General features: G+C 63.2%; 1 protein-coding gene across 5 annotated transcripts in view; it reads left to right on the top strand.

The window, feature by feature from the left end:
* Positions 1-16,026, top strand: part of LAMA5 (laminin subunit alpha 5) — a 49,763-nt gene that overhangs the window by 29,656 nt on the left and 4,081 nt on the right. For 3 of the 5 annotated variants that reach the window (XR_013961426.1, XM_080684369.1, XM_080684367.1), the window contains 39 exons: positions 137-297; positions 372-480; positions 2,330-2,427; positions 2,519-2,720; positions 2,806-2,932; positions 3,468-3,607; positions 3,886-4,001; positions 4,094-4,305; positions 4,652-4,856; positions 5,068-5,212; positions 5,422-5,562; positions 5,699-5,860; positions 6,021-6,122; positions 6,216-6,299; positions 6,998-7,228; positions 7,534-7,647; positions 7,803-7,930; positions 8,086-8,166; positions 8,273-8,487; positions 8,920-9,020; positions 9,223-9,403; positions 9,509-9,658; positions 10,001-10,152; positions 10,219-10,329; positions 10,518-10,629; positions 11,195-11,359; positions 11,471-11,667; positions 11,869-11,985; positions 12,124-12,278; positions 12,512-12,653; positions 12,736-12,838; positions 13,379-13,489; positions 14,287-14,466; positions 14,559-14,707; positions 14,787-14,957; positions 15,058-15,194; positions 15,271-15,424; positions 15,586-15,719; positions 15,795-15,957. Coding sequence is in view for 4 of the 5 variants with exons in the window: in XM_080684369.1 (XP_080540495.1) it covers positions 137-297; positions 372-480; positions 2,330-2,427; positions 2,519-2,720; positions 2,806-2,932; positions 3,468-3,607; positions 3,886-4,001; positions 4,094-4,305; positions 4,652-4,856; positions 5,068-5,212; positions 5,422-5,562; positions 5,699-5,860; positions 6,021-6,122; positions 6,216-6,299; positions 6,998-7,228; positions 7,534-7,647; positions 7,803-7,930; positions 8,086-8,166; positions 8,273-8,487; positions 8,920-9,020; positions 9,223-9,403; positions 9,509-9,658; positions 10,001-10,152; positions 10,219-10,329; positions 10,518-10,629; positions 11,195-11,359; positions 11,471-11,667; positions 11,869-11,985; positions 12,124-12,278; positions 12,512-12,653; positions 12,736-12,838; positions 13,379-13,489; positions 14,287-14,466; positions 14,559-14,707; positions 14,787-14,957; positions 15,058-15,194; positions 15,271-15,424; positions 15,586-15,719; positions 15,795-15,957 (5,658 nt within the window). In the remaining variant the exon portion in view is untranslated. The remainder of the gene's footprint in view (positions 1-136; positions 298-371; positions 481-2,329; positions 2,428-2,518; positions 2,721-2,805; positions 2,933-3,467; positions 3,608-3,885; positions 4,002-4,093; positions 4,306-4,651; positions 4,857-5,067; positions 5,213-5,421; positions 5,563-5,698; positions 5,861-6,020; positions 6,123-6,215; positions 6,300-6,997; positions 7,229-7,533; positions 7,648-7,802; positions 7,931-8,085; positions 8,167-8,272; positions 8,488-8,919; positions 9,021-9,222; positions 9,404-9,508; positions 9,659-10,000; positions 10,153-10,218; positions 10,330-10,517; positions 10,630-11,194; positions 11,360-11,470; positions 11,668-11,868; positions 11,986-12,123; positions 12,279-12,511; positions 12,654-12,735; positions 12,839-13,378; positions 13,490-14,286; positions 14,467-14,558; positions 14,708-14,786; positions 14,958-15,057; positions 15,195-15,270; positions 15,425-15,585; positions 15,720-15,794; positions 15,958-16,026) is intronic. The other 2 variants (XM_080684368.1, XM_080684370.1) reach the window with 2 other exon arrangements.

The raw sequence follows: 16,026 nt of genomic DNA, 5'->3' as shown, positions 1-16,026 counted from the left end.
AGAGAGCCAAGTGACTGCAGTGTTCTTGGGGGAGGGCCCCAGGCAGCAGGCGTAGAAGGATGTGTCCCAGGAAGCATGTGGGGTCCTATTCTCCAGGTGGGGGCTGGGCAGGCCTCTGATTGCCCTGCCCCCTCAGGTGGACGTCCAGCTGCAGGTGGCGGTACCGAGGCCAGGCCGCTATGCCCTGGTGGTGGAGTACGCCAATGAGGAGGCCCACCAGGAGGTGGGCGCGGTCGTGCACACTCCACAGCATCTCCCGCAGCAGGGGGCGCTCACTCTGCTCCCCTGCCTGTACAGGTACTCAGGGCGGAGGTGGGGGGATTTGGGCCCCAGGGCTGCTCACCTGCTGACTGCCCCTGCTCCACCCCCAGCACCCTCTGCCGGGGCACCGCTCTGGACAAGCAGCACCACCTGGTGGCCTTCCACCTGGACACAGAGGCCAGCGTCCGGCTCACGGCCCAGCAGGCGCATTTCTTCCTGGTAAGGCCCTGACACCTCACCTGCATGGCCCAGGACCCCCTTGGCGGCAGGTCTTTCAGAAGAGCTTAAACCCACATAAAGGGTAGAGAGAAGAGCCCTGGCCAGTGTGCGCAGTGGTTAGAGCGTCATCTTGCACACCAAAGGGCCTCAGGTTTGATTGCTGGTCAAGGGCATGTACTTGGGTTGCAGGTTCAACCCCTAGCCCCGGTTGGGCACGTGCAGGAAGCAACCAATCAATGTGTCTCTCTCACATCCATGTTCCTCCCTCTCACTTTTCCTCTTTCCCTCTCTCTTCCTCCTCCCTCCCTCCATTCCACTCTCTCTAAAAATCAATGGAAAAATTACCCTCAGGTGAGGATTAACAACATCAAAAAAAGTAGAGAAGGTAACGAGCCCAGATCCCCATCACCAGTGCCATCGATAGCTCGTGCCTGTCTCTGTTCTTCTAGAACCCTCTCACCTGCAGGGTTTTTCCTGTGGGCATAACATGTCCATTCATTTACTAGTAACACCATGACCACATAAGGAAGTATGATGCATTGGAGTAGGAAAGAAATGGTGATCTTCATAAAAGTCCATTTTTTGGTATAATTTACCAAAGCAGATCCCCGTGTGAACAGGGCCCTGCCCTGGGGTTGGGAAGAGTCTGTGACGGGGTCCTGAAGCTTAGCATTCAGCAGCAGGGTGGCAATTTCTTCTGCCTCAGCCTCACAGGGCTGATCAAGTCGCTGTGATTAGGCCGTAATCAAAGAACACTGCAATCTCATCACTATTTGGAGCCCAGAACCAAGCATCAGGGTTTATTCAACACAAGACCAGAAACGATGACGTTTGCCCTCTGCGAAGTATCATACGGTCTGTTGCAGCCACTTCCCTAGGCCTTTAGGAAGTTTTCAGAGTGATAGATGCACCGTTTTTATAAAAGCATCCAGTACCAGCGAGAGCCTGGCCATGGAGAGGGCAGCCCTGTGGCTGGGGCAGGGTTGCTGGTCCCACTGCGTGGAGCAGTGTATTCCCGTGCTGCTAACGATGGGGACAACTGCGGCGGCTCCTGGGCTGTCCGCTGGGACCCCATTGTTTCCCAGCTGGTGGTCGTGGACTAGGGTGTGTCCAACTTTCCATGCACACGGGAGAGCACCCAGGGCAGCCACCCCCAAAACGGGCAGCACCCTTCCTCTGTTCAGGGACTTTCTGTAACAAATCACAGGGCGCCCTTCTGCTGACCCGTGTGAGCGACTGATGTGTGCGTTGCCGTGGTCATGCAGCGTTCCTGCCACTGCTGCGATGCGTCTGCTCGGTCACATTTGTCTTGCACTTCCAATCGCAGTGGGCAGCACAGGCAGAAATGCCCGCCATGAACCCATCCCGGGAGTTGGGAGGAGGCAGGCGGTCAACCTGCAGATGGCAATGGGGTGGCTGGTGGAGAGGACCACCCTTGGGGACAACTGGGAGGTGCCACAGGCCCCAGAAACTGCACTCAAGGGCTGAGGTTGTGCAGCCAGAGGAGGAGCTAGCGGAGCAGGCAGGAACTTGGTGTCAAGAGCAGGACTCGGGCCCTGACCGGTTTGGCTCAGTGGATAGAGCGTCGGCCTGCGGACTGAAGGGCCCCAGGTTCGGTTCTGGTCAAGGGCATGTACCTTGGTTGTGGGCACATCCCCAGTAGGGGGTGTGCAGGAGGAAGCTGATCGATGTTTCTCTCTCATCGATGTTTCTAACTCTCTATCCCTCTCTCTTCCTCTCTGTAAAAAATCAATAAAATATATTTAAAAAGAGCAGGACTCAGGTTGGACACCAGTGTGGACAGACTCCACCTGCGTGCCCATGTCCACGCCTGGCCCTCTGCCCACAGCACAGTATCAACCTGGTGCCCATGGAGATGTTCAGTTTGGAGTTTGTGGAGCCCCGGGTCCGCTGCATTAGCAGCCATGGGGCCTTCAGCCCCAGCAGGTATGGAGTGGGAGGGGCTTAAGGGCGGGAGGGGCTGAGCGGCCTGTGGGCACACTGGCCAGGCCAGCACTCAGCCCCATGCCCCTCCCAGTGCCTCCTGCCTGCCCTCCCGCTTCCCGAAGCCGCCCCAGCCCACCATCCTCAAGGACTGCCTGGTGCTGCCCTTGCCGCCCGGCCTCCCACTGACGCGCTCACAGGAGCTCACGCCAGGTGCACCCCCGTCTGGACCCCAGCCACGGCCCCCCACCGCCGTGGACCCTGATGCCGAACCCACCTTGCTGCGACACCCCCAGGTGAGGACGGGTGTGGGTGAGGTGGGATGTGCAGGGGAACCCCAGTGTCCACACACCTGCCCACTCATGGAGCCTGTCCCTGCAGGGGACGGTGGTCTTCACCACCCATGTGCCCGCCCTGGGCCGCTATGCCTTCCTGCTGCACGGCTACCAGCCTGCCCACCCCACCTTCGCCGTGGAGGTCCTCGTGAACGGGGGCCGCATCTGGCAAGGTGAGCGCATCTGGCAGGGTGAGCGGTGGTGGGGCGGGGCAGGGCAGACTCCCGACCAGGCGCCCTCATCCACACAGTCCGTGTGGTCATCACACGATGTGCACAGATGGCGTGTGGCTCCCGTGGCCCATGGCACGATGCCTGTCACCTGGCTGTGAGTGACAGGTCCACACACCCCTCCTGTCATCAGTTCTCAAACGAGTTGCCCTCGGGCCCACCCAGTGTCCAGTGCCAGCAGCCCCACCTCCCAACCCCTCCTGACTCTGTTCCTCACGTCTGTTTTAGGAGTTAGGGGTCACCCGTCACCCACAGGCCATCGAGGGTTTGCTATGGGACACTTGTTGATGACACGTGTTCTACGTGTTTGCCTATTTTGTTCCCACTCAGCCAAGCCCAGGGGCCATGGCTGGTCTGAGTAGTGTGAAGGCCTAGTCACTCCTCCCTGGTGACTGCAGGACGGCCCTGCCCAGAGGAGGCCTGGGGCCTGAGATTCTGTGAGTGTTGGGGTATGACCTGCCTTTTCTTGCCTCTGCAGGGCATGCCAATGCCACCTTCTGCCCACATGGCTATGGCTGCCGCAGCCTGGTGGTATGTGAGGGCCAGGCCATTTTGGACGTGACCGACAACGAGCTCACCGTGACCGTGCGTGTGCCCGAGGGCCGCTGGCTCTGGGTGGTGAGTCCAAGGCTGGTGTCCCTGATGTAGACGTCCTGAATCTGCGCACACCTCGCTCCTCACACCCAGCCTCACACTTGTCACACCACCCGCAGTCATTCAGCCAGGGTGGGGGCCCAGGGCTGGGTGTGATGCCCCCGCTGTCTTAGCTGCCTGGCCAGGCCTCGGCCAGTGCGGAGGCCCCCGGAGATGAGCTCCACCGGGCAGGATCTGGCACACTCCCCTGACCCGGGCCCTCTGCTGGGCCCACGGGAGGTGACCAGACCCCGGTGCCCTAGGAGTACGTGCTGGTGGTCCCCGAGGACGCCTACAGCTCCAGCTACCTCCAGGAGGAGCCCCTGGACAAGTCCTATGACTTCATCAGCCAGTGTGCCACCCACGGCTACCACATCAGGTGGGCTGGGCTCAGGGCGGGGGCGGGGGGGGGGGGGGCAGGGCAGGGTTTCCTGGCAGGGAGATGGCCTCACCACCTGCCCCTCACCCCAGCCCCACCAGCTCATCCCAGTTCTGCCGAGATGCGGCCACCTCTCTCTCCCTCTTCTATAACAATGGGGCTCGGCCTTGTGGCTGCCATGAAGTAGGTGCCACCAGCCCCACATGTGAGCCCTATGGGGGTCAGTGTTCCTGCCGTCCTCACGTCATTGGCCGAGACTGCTCCCGCTGTGCCACTGGCTACTGGGGCTTCCCCAACTGCAGACGTGAGTACTTCAGTCCACGGGTTCGCCAGTGAGGGGGTGGTGCCTAAACTCAGAGGAGCTTCCCACCAGGAAATGTGGACATTGGTCAGGAGAACGTTCTAGAGCCTGGCAGACCAGTCCAGCCACCTCCTGTCTTGTGGGACCTCAGGCAGCATCCAACCCAGGCTTTGCAGGGTTGTCCAGAAGGTTCTAGGATGGCGATTCCAGGTGGCTGACCCCACATCAGAGCAGCTGCCTGAGGCCAGGGCCCAGAGCTGTGTGGAGCAGGGCCAGGAGGTGGGGAGGGCTGCAGTCTGGGGCCTCTGTGAGGGGCAGAGGGGCCACCAGCTGTGCACGCTCCCCGCAGCCTGCGACTGTGAGGGGCGCCTGTGTGACGAGCTCACAGGCCACTGCCTCTGCCCACCGCGCACCGTCCCGCCCAGCTGTGTCACCTGCCAGCCCCGGACCTTCGGCTGCCACCCGCTGGTTGGCTGTGAGGAATGCAACTGCTCGAGGCCCGGAGTGCAGGAGCTGGCGGACCCCACCTGCGACAAGGACAGCGGCCAGTGCAAGTGAGCCAGGCAGGGGCCCCGTAACTGCAAGGTGGTCCTGGGGCTCAGGGTAGCATTTCTGGGTCCAGAGGTCCTGAGCCCACACTCCCTCCTTGGTCGCAGTGCCCTCTCCTTCAGTTCTGGGGGGCAGGGGACTGCCTGCCTTCTCTCGCTACAGCGTGAGGGTCCTGATAGAGGGGAGGCCCAGTCCGCCTCTGCACTCCTTTGACAGGTGCAGACCCAATGTGGCTGGGCGCCGCTGCGATACCTGTGCTCCTGGCTTCTATGACTACCCCAGCTGCCACCCCTGTGACTGCCACCAGGCCGGCTCTGCGCCGAGCGTGTGTGACCCCCTCACGGGCCAGTGTCACTGCAAGGTGAGGGACAGGAGGCCAAGGGGGCCAGGGCCTGCGCCCTGCCCACCCCTCGTCCTGCCTCATCCATTCAGGGCAGCCTCGGGGGGCTGGGAGGGCTCCCTGGAACCTTTTGGGAGAGTGGCCCATTGTCAAGGGGTTGACGGTGAGCCAAGGCAGTTGAGGGCCAGCACATAGCTGGCCAACTGCCTTGCCCTGGCCTCCTGCCCCAGGAGAACGTTCAGGGCCCCAGATGTGACCAGTGCCGCCTGGGAACCTTCTCCCTGGACGCTGCCAACCCCAAAGGTTGCACCCGCTGCTTCTGCTTCGGTGCCACGGAGCGCTGCGGAAGCTCCATCCACACCCGCCAGGAGGTGCGTGGGCAGGGCCGCAAGAGGCTCCCCGCTTCCGGGAGGGCACACACTGCTCCCCCACCGGCGGGTTCTGCAGTGTGGGGTGAGCCCTATAACGTGGGGGTGCTCACGGAGTGTCCTGCCCATGTGCCCACAGTTCATGGACATGGAGGGCTGGATGCTGCTGAGCAGTGACCGGCAAGTGGTGCCCCACGAGCTGCGGGCGGAGGCAGGGCTGCTCCACGCGGACCTGCAGCACCTCCCCGAGACCGTCCCCGAGCTGTACTGGCAGGCACCGCCCTCCTATCTGGGGGACCGGGTGAGTGGGCACATTGGGCCTCAGGAGGGTGCCATGTCCTGGGAGGCGTGGGGGCTCCGTGAGCCCACAGGCCCAGCCCAGTGTTGCTCAAGACCTTTGCGGAGACGCTGGGCCTATGGAGACAGTCTGGCCAGGTCACATTCCTCTGTCCCATCTCCAGGTGTCATCCTACGGGGGGACCCTCCGCTATGAGCTCCACTCGGAGAGCCAGCGGGGAGATGTGTTCCTCCCCACAGAGAGCCGGCCAGACGTGCTGCTGCAGGTGGCTGCCAGGGTGGTGTGGCGGGTGGGCAGGTGGGCACAGCCAAGCCAAGACAGTGGGCAGCCCTGACCACGCACTTGCCCGCCTCCCCAGGGCAACCAAATGAGCATCATGTTCCTGGAGCCAGGGTACCCGGAGCCCGGGCACGTGCACCAGGGGCAGCTGCAGCTAGTGGAGGTGAGTGGGGCTGGCTAGAACCCAGCATGGCCCAGAAAAGGCCAAAAGGGGCCAGGACTGCTGTGCCCACTCACGTTAGAAAATGGTCCAGGAGCAGGACAGGGCTCACCCCACGCTCGCTTTTGTGGTTGCCCGTGGGCAACGCTCACAGCCCATGCTGGCTTCCACTCCCTGCTCCCAGCTGGGCCCTGTGGCCCCTGCTGGTCCCTGCCTGTGTGTGTCTTTGCCCCATTTCCCTCTCCGCCTGTTGTCTTTATCTTTTTAGAGGAGTTCTGTGTCATTCCTGACTTTGGAGACATGGCTTTTGCCGCACAGTTGCCGGCTCGCCTGTCTTTCTCTAAGATGTCTTCTGAAGAACAGTTCTTACATTTTATGTGCTCAAATTTATGAATTTCTCATTTGCAGTTAGTATTGTGTCTTCCTTAAAAAGTATTTGTCTCTCTGAGATCAGAAAGTACACACATAAGTTTTCTCCTAAAAGCTTAAACTATCTTTGTATGTTTAAAATCTAACATACTCAGAGCTGGCTTTTGTGCATGGCGAGGTAGGGATCCAGGCACTGCTTCCCCCCAGGATGGGTTGTTCCAGCTTCGAGTGTAACCCCCTCCTGCCCCACATGACCTGAGAGCCCCACCCCATGGAAGGGTCTGTTCTGGGCTCCTGGTCTGCCCCACTGAGGACCTGTGGTGGCCCTGCAGGGTAACTTTCGGCACACGGAGACCCACAGCGCCGTGTCCCGCGAGGAGCTCATGATGGTGCTGGCCGGCCTGCAGCAGCTGCAGATCCGCGCCCTCTTCTCCAAGTTCTCCAGGGCCGTCTCCCTGCGCAGGGTGGCACTGGAGGTGGCCAGCAAGATGGGCAGGGGGCCTCTTGCCAGCAATGTGGAGTTGTGCATGTGCCCTGCCAATTACCTTGGGGACTCATGCCAGGTGAGGTGGGGAGAGGGCAGGCACCGTCAGTCTGCCCCACCCATGCATATCTGGCCCTCCCCACCAGTGTCCACTCTTGCCTCCCATCCCCATTGGTGTCACCCACCCTTCTCTCCACCCGCTGGGTGTCACCCTCCAAGCACGCCAACCTTCCCACCACAGGCTGAGCCAGCCGCTTGCTCATCTGTCTGCTAATCTACCATCAGCCCTTGACCATCCACTACCCTGTCCACCGCTGGTCTGAATCTGACCTGTGAGTGCGGCCCTACCCTGCCTCCTTCCCTGACCACCAATGCTCCCCCCAGGAATGTGCCCCTGGCTACTACCGGGACATCAAAGGTCTCTTTTTGGGTCGCTGCATCCCCTGTCAGTGCCACGGCCACTCAGACCTCTGCATCCCAGGCTCGGGCACCTGCACGGTGAGTGGGACTCGGTGGAGGGAGCCACGAGGGACCTGTGGGTCAGTACTTACGGACACACAGGTCTGAGGAGGCACCCTGGGCAGGGCCCCCAGCAGGGTTGGGGTGGGAACTGGGGCCTCCACTGTCAGCGCTGACCTGTTCCTACGCCCCAGGACTGCCAGCACAACACTGAGGGCGACCACTGTGAGCGCTGCCAGGCTGGCTTCGTGCGCACTGGGACAGAGGACCCCGCAGCCCCCTGCGTCAGCTGCCCCTGCCCGGTTTCAGTGCCTTCCAACAAGTAAGCTGGCGAGTCAGCACTGACTTCCGGGAGGTCCGGGCAGCTGTGGTGGGTCCATGAGGCAGGGCCCCTGACTCCCGGAGGCTGGCCCAGTCTGGATACACAGGTGCTCGCGCAGGTGTGCAGGTGTGTGACAACCGCCTCCATTTTTGTAGCTTCGCGGTGGGCTGCGTCTTTCCAGGTGGCCGCACCCAGTGCCTCTGCAAACCCGGCTACATAGGAGCCTCCTGTGAGCGGTGAGCCTGGCAGGAGCAGCTGGAGGGCAAGCTGGGGCAGGGGGGGGGGGGCGGGGGACGAGCCTCAAGCACAGCCACACCGCTGCTGACCCCGCCCTCATCCCAGGTGCGCCCCTGGCTTCTTCGGGAACCCACTGGTGCTGGGCAGCTCATGCCAACCCTGCAACTGCAGTGGCAATGGGGACCCCAACATGATCTTCAAGGACTGTGACCCCCTGACGGGCGCCTGCCACAGCTGCCTGCGCCACACCACGGGGCCCCACTGCGAGACCTGCGCCCCTGGCTTCTATGGCAACGCCCTGCTGCCCGGCAACTGCACCCGTAGGCCTCAGGGGAGGGGTGTTGCAGGTGGGGGGGGGATGCTGGATATCCCCTGGGAGCAGGCTATGTCCCATGCTGGGCCCAGCAGGAAGAGGGCAGACCCAACCAGTCCTCCCCCATAAGACCCAGGGCAGCTTTGGGGCCAGCCTCTGCTGAGGCATCCCATGAGGCTCCTGCCAGGCCTGGCTGAGCCTGGACTGCGGTGGGAGGGCAGAGTGGGATGTAAAGGGCAGCTGTGTGATGGGAGCTGGAGGACCTGGCTGTGTGGAATGGCCTGGAGCAGGGGTGGAGGAGGTGGTACAAAGTGAGGGCCCGGGGTTCCCATGGGGGCAAGAGGAGATGGAGGCAGCAGGAGCTCACTAACACTAAGCCTGGTGGGGGAAGGAGGAAGCTCGGGGAGGGGAGGGCTACCTCACAGCCCACCTTCTGCAGGGTGCGACTGCTCCCCGTGTGGGACAGAGGCCTGTGACCCCCAGAGTGGGTACTGCCTGTGCAAGGCAGGTGTGACAGGATCTCGCTGTGACCACTGTCAGGTAGGGCTGCCTGGGAGGGGCGAGCCTTGTTGTACAAGGGTGGGGCCTCAGGACTGGAGGGGCGGGGCCTCTGGACTGGAGGGGTGGGGCCTCGGGACTGGAGGGGGGCCTGGGGCTGCCAGGGTAGAAACTTATGGTTGAAGGAGTGGAGGAAGCCGGGTCTTGAGGGCTGGCAGAGCTGTGACCACACCTGTGCCTGCAGGAAGGACACTTCGGCTTCGAGGGCTGCAGCGGTTGCCACCCGTGCGCCTGTGGACCAGCCTCCAAGGGCTCTGAGTGCCACCCCCAGAGTGGACAGTGTCACTGCATGCCAGGTGCTGGGGGGCTCCAGTGCCGAGAGTGTGCCCCCGGCCACTGGGGGCTCCCCGAGCAGGGCTGCAGGCGTGAGTGCAACGGGCAGGGCACCATGGGGTGGGGCACCTCAGGGTGGCGAGTACCCAGGGCCCTCTGCCAGCCACACACCCTATCCTACCCTGCCCCCGCCCCAGGTTGCCAGTGCCAGGAGGGCCACTGTGACGTGCACACGGGCCGCTGCACGTGTCCCCCTGGGCTCAGCGGGGAGCGCTGTGACACCTGTAGCCACCAGCACCAGGTGCTGGTGCCTGGCGGTCCTGGGAGCGGCGGCGTGCACTGCGAAGGTGCGTCCCCATACTCACCTCCACCCATCTGACCACACCCATCTCACCCCAGCTTGGCACTGCCCTGGTGACCCCAGCACTAACTTCAACTTGCAGAGGAGTCCTGTGGCCCCAAATTTCCCTCTCAGTTCTCCGAGGAACCCCACACCTGTCTTACATTGACCCACGGACCCCCTCCCAATGAGACCTCTGGCCCTCACCAGCATTGTCCCCTTAGCCCAGCTCAGTGCTCCCATGCCAACTCCATGGCCCCTGGCTGACCCATCCCCACCATGTGGACCCCGAGACCTCCCTGCCCATGGCCACCCCACACCCTGCACTGACCTGCCCGCCTGCCCACAGTGTGTGACCACTGTGTGGTCCTGCTCCTGGATGACCTGGAGCGGGCCGGCACCCTCCTCCCCGCCATCCGGGAGCAGCTGCGAGGCATCAACACCAGCTCCCTGGCCTGGGCCCAGCTGCACAGGCTGAATGCCTCCATCGCGGACCTGCAGGTACTGAGCTGTGGCTCCTGGCCTCCCCATCCCAGGTGGCAGGCCCTCACTATCCCTTCCCCCCAGAGCCAGCTCCGGAGCCCCGCAGGCCCCCGCCATGAGACCACACAACAGCTGGAGGCACTGGAGAGACAGAGCAAGAGTCTTGGGCAGGACACCCAGCGGATGGACAGCCAGGCAGGACCCGAGCCCCGAGGCCCTCTCCTCAGTAGACCCCTCTCATAGGCCCTCTCCGTGAGCCCCAAACCCTCCATTGTCACTCCCAACCCTCAGCTCAGGACCAAGGCCACTCCCCAGGCCCCTGGCCTTTCCCCACACCCTCCAGCCAGCAGAGGCTGTGGGCTGATGGGGTACTGTGTCCACAGGCCACAGGGGCCCGAGTCAGGGCTGGACAGCTGCTGGACAGCACGGAGGCCACACTGGGCCGGGCACAGACACTGCTGAAGGCCATCCTGGACCTGGACCGAACCCTGAGCGGTAGGGGCTGGCCCAGGTGGGCGGGGCAGCGGGTGAGCTGAATGATGCTCAAGGCTCAGAGCAGGGGCTGCCTCCAGGCGGCTCAACCTTGAGGAGCCGGCAGGGTTCATATGCTTCAATGGGGAGATGGTGCTCACCCAGGGAACAGCAGGGCAGTCGGAAGGTGGGGGCAGTGGTGGGTGTGGCCAGAGCAAGAGGGCGGGTGGACACTGCAGAAGGGCCCAAGCATCCCTCCCAGGCACCCTACCTCTCGGGAAACTCGATGGTGAGCACCGTCACTACAAACGGAAATGCGCCACCAAGAGATTGGAGGGCCCTGGCCCAGCCCAAGCGTCCAGGAGAAGTGCAGACCCAGCTGAGCACTGGGCCAGAGCGGGGAGTGCCCAGGGAGTGGCTGAGCAGAGGGACACGGCTGTGGGGCTGTGGAGTAAGGGGTGTGGGCCAGAGGGCCAGGCTGGCAGGGAGCTTCCTGGGATGCGCTGGTGATGCTGGGGCAGGGCCTCGGCCTGGAAGCCAGTGGGCCGAGGTCTGCCCCGGGCTTGATGGCTCCTCCTCAAACCCTCAGAACTCATGACAGACCACCTGTCACCGGGCAATGCCTCGGCCCCATCCGGGGAGCAGCTGCGACAGACACTGGCCAAGGTGGACCGACTGCTTGGGGAAATGCGGGCCCGTGACCTGGGGGCCCCGCGGGCAGTGGCTGAGGCCGAGCTGGATGAGGCCCAGAGACGTAAGTGGTCAGCCCGCAGGGCAGAGGTGGGGAGGGGCGAGGACTCAGCCAAGAGGTTAGTATGGAGTGGTCACTGCCCAAGTGATCATCCCCATATTGGGTCTCTGCCAGTGCTGGCCCGTGTGCAGGAGCAGCTGACCAGCCACTGGGAGGGGAACCAGGCGCTGGCTGCCCGCACGCGTGACCAGCTTGCCCAGCATGAGGCTGGCCTCATGGATCTGCGAGAAGCCCTGAACCGGGCAGTGGGCACCACACAGGAGGCCAAGGAACTCAACAGCCGCAACCAGGAGCGCCTGGAGGAGGCCTTGGTACAGAACCTCCCTCCTTTTCACCCCTTTTTCTCCCCGTCCCTTCCTCTCCCCTTCCTCCTTTTACCCTCCCTACCCTGAAGCCCCACCTCTCCCAATCACCCTCCTTCACCCCCTTCTCCCCTCACCCATTACCCACCCCCTCACCCCATCATGCCTCTGTGTTTCTGTTACCTCCTGTTCACTCCTCCTCCCCTCCAGCACTGGAAGCAGGAGCTGTCCCGTGACAATGCCACTCTGAGGGACACTCTGCAGGCTGCCAGCGATACCCTGGTCCGGGTCTCTGAGCTTCTGCACGGCATGGACCGGGCCAAGGAGGTGAGCACTGCCCCTCCCAGGCTGTACCCCAGGCGGGGTTGGACGAGTTTGCATGCAGAGTGTGACCCCTGGGGTCTCAGATCAGGGTAGCGAGTAGGGGGTGGGGACAAGGGTCCCACCAAGCCCCTCTGCCCCCAGGAGTATGAGCACCTGGCTGCCAGCCTCGACGGTGCCTGGACACCATTGCTGGAGAAGATACGCGCCTTCTCCCCTGCAAGTGGCAAGGTGGACCTGGTGGAGGCTGCTGAGGCCCACGCGTGGCAGCTGGACCAGCTGGCACACAACCTCTCCAGGTGCGGGGCCCAACGAGGGGTGCCCTAAGGACACAGGTCCCTGCCAGGAGAATCAAGGCCTCAAGGGGGCACAGTTGGTCCGGCGGGTCCTAGAGGGAGAAGTCCCTGTCCTCACAGGAGGCCAGGCCCCTCAGGCAGGCTGGCCTAGCAGCTGATGGTGGGGGCCCATGTGCTGGCCTAAGGATATCTGGGCCCTACTACACCCCCTTGAACCCTCGCCCCTCCCTCCACAGCATCATCCATGGTGTCAACCAGGACCGGTTCATCCAGCGGGCCATCGAGGCCGCCAACGCCTACAGCAGCATCCTGCGGGCTGTGCAGGCCGCCGAGGGTGCAGCCGGCCAGGCACTGCAGCAGGCAGGCCACACGTGGGCGGTGAGGCCTTGCCCCTGCCCCTGCCCCTGCCCCGCTGCTCCCACTGCATGGTGTGAAGTGTGTCCTGTCCCCATGTCTGCAGATGGCGGTACAGCAGGGCCTGGCGCCCCGAGCCCGGGAGCTTCAGGCCAACAGCAGTGCCCTGGAGCAGGCTGTTCTCAGGGAGCAGCAGAGGCTGGGCCGCGGTGAGTGCTAGGCTCTGCAGGGACCCTCAGCTTCTGGGCACGTGTGTGGGTTTGTGCATTGTTACAGTGGCAGGTGCCCCTGGTGGGGACCCTGCTCCCCCCTGGCTTGGTGTGTCCACCCTGGGGCTGTGGAGGGCAGAGGGCATGGGACCAGCTTCTGCACGGTATATGGTTCCTCCTGCTGCCCTGGCTGGAGGCTGTGTGCATGGCAGACTTTTGAATGAGAAAGGGCAGGCGGGGAGTGGGAAGGGTCCCCCTTTTGCTAGAATTGTGTGGCAATGGCTTGGCCTTTCTGAGCCTCTGTGCTTTCATCTACAAAATGGGGGAGGATTACATATTTGCTGTGGGACTGGGAGGCAGCCCTGAGACTCGGGGTGCTCTCACCCTTCCCCTTGAGGCAGAGCCCTGCTGTCAGGATGTCTCCATCTATCAGTGGGCACACCAGCCTTAGGTCTCCATGGTCAGGAGGGCCACAGTGGGCTGCACACATACATGGGGGGGGGCAGGGGCTCCTTGGTGCTATGGCTGCCTCCCCCGCAGTGAGGGCCACCCTCCAGGGCACTGGGACCCAGCTTCGTGACAGCCGGGCCAAGAAGGAGCAGCTGGCAGCCCGGGTCCAGGAGGTGCAGGCCATGCTGGCTATGGACACAGGTAGGCTGAACCTCCTTCCTGCCCTTGCCCTCACTGCTATCCCCAGAGGTGAACAGACACCTGCCCAGCCACTCCAGCCAGCACTGCCCAATGGGGCTCTGGGGTGGGGCACATCACACCTGTGCCATGCACCATGGTGACCAGGACAGCTGAAGAGGACCCCGAAGGGGGTGACCCTGGACCTGGAGACCCGCCTCTGGTTGGGAGACAAACACCAAACAAAATAGACCCAAGTAGCAAGTGAAAACTGGGAAGGGACGGGAAGTGCTTTAGAGAGAAATGGGGGCGGGTGGGTGTGTGTGTCAGGATGCTGGGGCAGCGGGGAAGGTACAGTCTGTAGGCAGGCACAGAGGTGGATGGGGGTGCAAGGGGACTGGTGTGGCGGGAGAGCCAGGTGGAGGCTTGGGGTGGCAGAGCCCAGACGGCTTGCAGCAGAGGAGCCATGTCTGACCGGCTTTGGAGGAAGCCCTGTGGCTGCCCAGAGCAGAGCATCATCGCAAGCGTGGCCATGAGGGTGCAGGGGTTCTCGCAGGGCCACGGGAGATGAGCATGGCCCGGGGGTGGCAGTGGTGGCTATAGGGAGACAGGGCTGAGCAGAGGCATCAGGGTGGCCCTGCTCTGACCCAAGAGGCTGGCACGGGAGAAGCCACCTGGTGGGGGAGGTAGGGTGGGTTTCCATGCCTCAGCGCCCCTGTTGCTAGTCCTAGTGGAGGGGACTTGGTGATGTCCCTGATGGGAGGGGAGGCCAGGGTGGTCTTCTCTTGACCCCACTGAAGCCTGCCCACTGCCCGCCACAGACGAGACAAGCAAGAAGATTGCTCACGCCAAGGCTGTGGCCACCAAAGCACAAGACACGGCCACCCAAGTGCAGTCCCGGCTCCGAGACATGCAGAGAAACCTGGAGCAGTGGCAGGGCCAGTACGGGGGTCTGCAGAGCCAGGACCTGGGGCAGGTGGTGCTGGACGCCGGCCGCTCAGGTGGGCCACCCTGCACGCAGCACCTGTGAGAGCAGGTGGGCCGGGGGGAAGCAGGGCTCTCAGGCCACATCCCCTTCCCTTCCCCCCTGCAGTGTCCACCCTGGAGAAGACACTGCCACAGCTGCTGGCCAAGCTAAACCTGCTGGAGAGCCGGGGGGGGCACAATGCCAGCCTGGCCCTGTCCGCCAGCATCGGCCGTGTGCGGGAGCTCATTGCCCAGGCCCGAGGAGCTGCCAGCAAGGTGGGCATAAGTGCCAGAAGAAGGGGGCATCTGGGAGACTGGGTGGTGGATGCTGATGGGCCATGCACCCTGCCCACAGGTCAAGGTGTCCATGAAGTTCAACGGGCGCTCAGGGGTGCAGCTGCGTGCCCCTCGGGACCTCACTGACCTCGCTGCCTACACTGCCCTCAAGTTCTACCTCCAGAGCCCAGAGCCAACATCCGACCAGGTCTCTGAGGATCAGTTTGTGCTCTATATGGGCAGCCGCCAGGTACTGGGCCAGCTTGGCAGGCTGGGTAGAGATGGGCATCAGGTTGGAGTTGGGTGGGTTATACTGGGTCCCTGTCCCACTGAGTCTCCCATCACCACAGGCCACTGGCGACTACCTGGGCGTAGCTCTGCGTAACCAGAAGGTGCACTGGGTCTACCGCCTGGGGGGCGCGGGCCCCACGACCCTCAGCATCGATGAGAACATTGGGGAGGAATTTGCAGCCATCAGCCTTGACAGGTAAGAGGCCTGCCCCACGCTCCCCGACCCCCTGGCAGGCTGCATGTCTGCTCCAACCTCTTTGCTCTGCCCTCAGGACCCTACAGTTTGGCCACATGTCTGTCACTGTGGAGAAACAGACGAGCCACGAGACCAAGGGCGACACGGTGGCCCCTGGGGCCGAGGGGCTACTTAGCCTGCAGCCTGACGACTTTGTCTTCTATGTGGGGGGCTACCCCAGCAACTTCACGGTGAGCCTAGCAGGACCTGGCACTCGGCCATCCCCTCTGCGCTCTTGGTTCCAGCAAGTCCTGCTGGGTTTCTGGCTTCAGTGGGTCTGCCCCAGTCTGAGCTTCTCCTCTGGGGCCTGTCTTGGGTGGGGAGGCGCCCTGACCAGGTGCTGTGCCCACAGCCCCCGGAGCCCCTCCGCTTCCCCCGCTATCGGGGCTGCATTGAGATGGGCACACTCAACGAGGCGGTGGTCAGTCTCTACAACTTCGAGAAGACCTTCCAGCTCAACACAGCCGTGGATAAGCCTTGTGCACGGTATGTGCGGCCTGGGCCCGCCCCTCACCCTCCCTCAGCCCACCCTCCACTGACCCCGTGACCTCTGACCTGCAGCACCAAGTCAACTGGAGACCCATGGCTCACAGACGGCTCCTACCTGGAGGGCTCTGGCTTTGCCCGCATCAGAGTGGAGAGTCAGATCAGCAACACCAAGCGCTTCGAACAGGAGCTGCGGCTGGTGTCCTACAGGGGGATCATCTTCTACCTGCAGCACCAGGCAAGCCTGCCGCCGCCGCCCCGCCCCCTGGCTGCGCCCCACCACGCAAGCCCAGCCCCTCCCTCCCCC

This window comes from Plecotus auritus, assembly GCF_963455305.1.
Source record: "Plecotus auritus genome assembly, chromosome: 8".
NCBI lineage: Eukaryota > Metazoa > Chordata > Mammalia > Chiroptera > Vespertilionidae > Plecotus > Plecotus auritus.
This window is presented reverse-complemented; position numbering and strand designations above follow the sequence as displayed.